At 68.1% G+C, this 2,318-nt stretch overlaps 1 protein-coding gene across 1 annotated transcript; it reads right to left on the bottom strand.

The window, feature by feature from the left end:
* Positions 1-755: 755 nt before the first annotated feature.
* Positions 756-1,927, bottom strand: FAM181B (family with sequence similarity 181 member B). Its single transcript, XM_061343776.1, has one exon. It carries the CDS (start codon positions 1,848-1,850, stop codon positions 798-800), a length of 1,053 nt encoding a protein of 350 aa, XP_061199760.1. The 5' UTR covers positions 1,851-1,927; the 3' UTR covers positions 756-797.
* Between the last annotated feature and the right edge of the window lie 391 nt (positions 1,928-2,318).

Genomic DNA, 2,318 nt, shown 5'->3' with positions numbered 1-2,318 from the left:
AAGAAACAGCCGGTACAAACAAGCACGGGGCACGAACCGCGGCATTCCAATCGGTTCGGGGGAGACAAAACCCCACCGCCCGTCTAAACTCCTGCCAAGAAACCATTGCAGAGCCCCTCGAACGCGGCGTGCCAGCGGCAGTAACAACCACAGACCCCAGATCTATCGCGTAGCTTTATTTTTATAGGACCTATCATAGACTCTTTTACATAACTTAAATGATTATCAAATAATCTCCTGTACACGGTGAGACCGAGCCGCGGCGCCTCCCGAGCTCTGACACGTTCCTGGAAGGAATCCAGTGGTCTGTAGGAATCACATCCCCGCAGCACGGTGCACTGCTGTCCCCAATGTACACCATCGCTTCATCATCGCTGTCAGTTGCCGTTTGCAAGACCCTGCAAGGCACTGTTGGACCTCAGGACTCTCAAGTTTTGGTAGCAGCATCGCTTCACTGGAACATCTCTTTTCCTCGCCTTGGTGTCCTCCACCCGCACTGGGGAGCCTGGGGGAAAACGCTAAAGGCACCGCAAGAAGTGGCCGAGTTGGGAGACGGAAATCACGGACAAGAAGTCACCGCTTGCCCCCCGTTGTAACGCCGCATACCCCGAGCCGCGCCTGCCTGCAGCCGGACAAACCCGGACCCCGACGGAAGGCGGTCACCGGCCGCTGTGAAAGGAGCCGATCATCTCACACTTTACTCGCAGCAGGGGGAGGCGGCTCGCAGCATGCAGCATCCTGCGGGAGCCGCGGTTCAGGGTCGGGACCCACGTCCCCCCGCGTCCCCCATCGCGGCCCTACAGCCCGGGGAAGGCGGCGCGGTGGAAGCCGGCGCTGTACTCATAGGGCACCTGCGGCGGGGGCAGCGGGCACTCGGGGAAGAAGGAAGCGAACCCCGCCGGAAGGTGCCCGCCGGGCTCCTCGCTGCCGCCGCCGGGGGCCGGCTCCCCGCCACCGGGGTACAGCGGGCGCAGCGCTTCCGACGGCGCTTTCTTGCCGGGGCTGCACGGCCCGGGCGTGCTCCAGGGCTCGGGGTAGAGCAGCCCGCCCAGCAGCGGGTGATGGGCGCTGGGCAGCGGCAGCGCCGCGTCGTAGAGGCCGTGCTCCAGGCCCAGCTCGGCGGGCAGGCGGGCGGCCGCGCCGCCGGGGAAGGCGTCCTGCGGGGCGGCGTGCTCGGGCAGCAGCGCGCTGTACTCGGGGCCGAGCAGCTCCAAGAACTCAACCGCATCCCCGCCGCCCTTCTCCGGCTCCTTAGCGCCCGGTATTGGCCCGCGGGCGGCGGCGGGCAGCGCCGGCTCGGTGAAGAAGGAAGGGGGCAGGTTGCGGTCCCGCAGCGGCACCTTCCGCGGGCCGCCTCCCGCAGCCCCGCCGCCGCCTCCCGCCGCATCCCCGCCGCCCGCCGGCCCGGGGCCGTGCTGCAGCGACCCGAAGAGCGCGGCCAGGCTCTTGCTCTGGAGGCTGCTGGCTCCCTGCGAGCCCTCCCGGCGCGGCGGGGGCTTAGCGGGGCATGAAGCGGGCGGGGAGGAAGCGGAGGGCGCTGGAGGAGCGGGAGGCGGCGGCGGGGCGGCGGCGATGATGCCGGTGCAGCGCTTGATCTGCTTCTGCAGGTACTTGCGGTGGTTCACCTTCCGCTTGGACTTCACCGGCTTGTCCAGCGCCAGCTTGATGTTGCTGGAGGCAGAGTCGATGAAGCTCAGCAGGTCCCTGGTGGCTTCTTTAAAGTCCCCGGCGGCGTCGCCGCCGCCCTCGTAGCCCTTCTCCAGGTCGGCATAGCCCAGCAGGCCGCCGGCGGCGGGGAAGCAGAAGGAGAGGAGGTGATGGGGGCTGAGCAGCGCGGCGGGCACGGCCATGGCCGGGGCGCCGGCGCCCCGAGCTCCGTTGGGCTGCGCCGGGCGGGCGGCGGCGGTGGGGAAAAGGCGGCGGAGGAGGAGCGGTCGGAGCGGGGCCGGGCACGGCCCTCGGCGCCTCCCCGCCCGGCAGCGCAGGGGACGGGCCCGCACCGCTGCGCACAGCCCCCGGCCGGGGCGGCGGAGGGGAGGGCGGAGCAGAGCATCCGGGATGGGTACAGAGCCCATGGGGTGGGTACAGAGCCCTCGGTACGGGTATGTACATCCCTTTGGGACAGGTACAGACATCTCAGGACAGGTACAGAGCCCTCGGTACGGGTATGTACATCCCTTTGGGACAGGTACAGACACCATAGGACAGGTACAGAGCCCTCGGTACGGGTATGTACATCCCTTTGGGACAGGTACAGACACCTCAGGACAGGTACAGAGCCCTCGGGACGGGTATGTACATCCCTTTGGGGCAGGTAC

This window comes from Neopsephotus bourkii, unplaced genomic scaffold (assembly GCF_033783945.1).
Source record: "Neopsephotus bourkii isolate Nb327-2 ecotype Australia unplaced genomic scaffold, CSIRO-AGI_Nbou_v1 NB_1825, whole genome shotgun sequence".
Classification (NCBI taxonomy): Eukaryota; Metazoa; Chordata; class Aves; order Psittaciformes; family Psittacidae; genus Neopsephotus; species Neopsephotus bourkii.
The sequence above is the reverse complement of the archived record's forward strand: the minus strand, read 5'-3'. Positions and strand labels throughout refer to the sequence as shown.

Bases quoted from the DNA above. Each gene is read 5' to 3' on its own strand.
- FAM181B (XM_061343776.1), bottom strand. From the start codon at position 1,850: ATGGCCGTGCCCGCCGCGCTGCTCAGCCCCCATCACCTCCTCTCCTTC.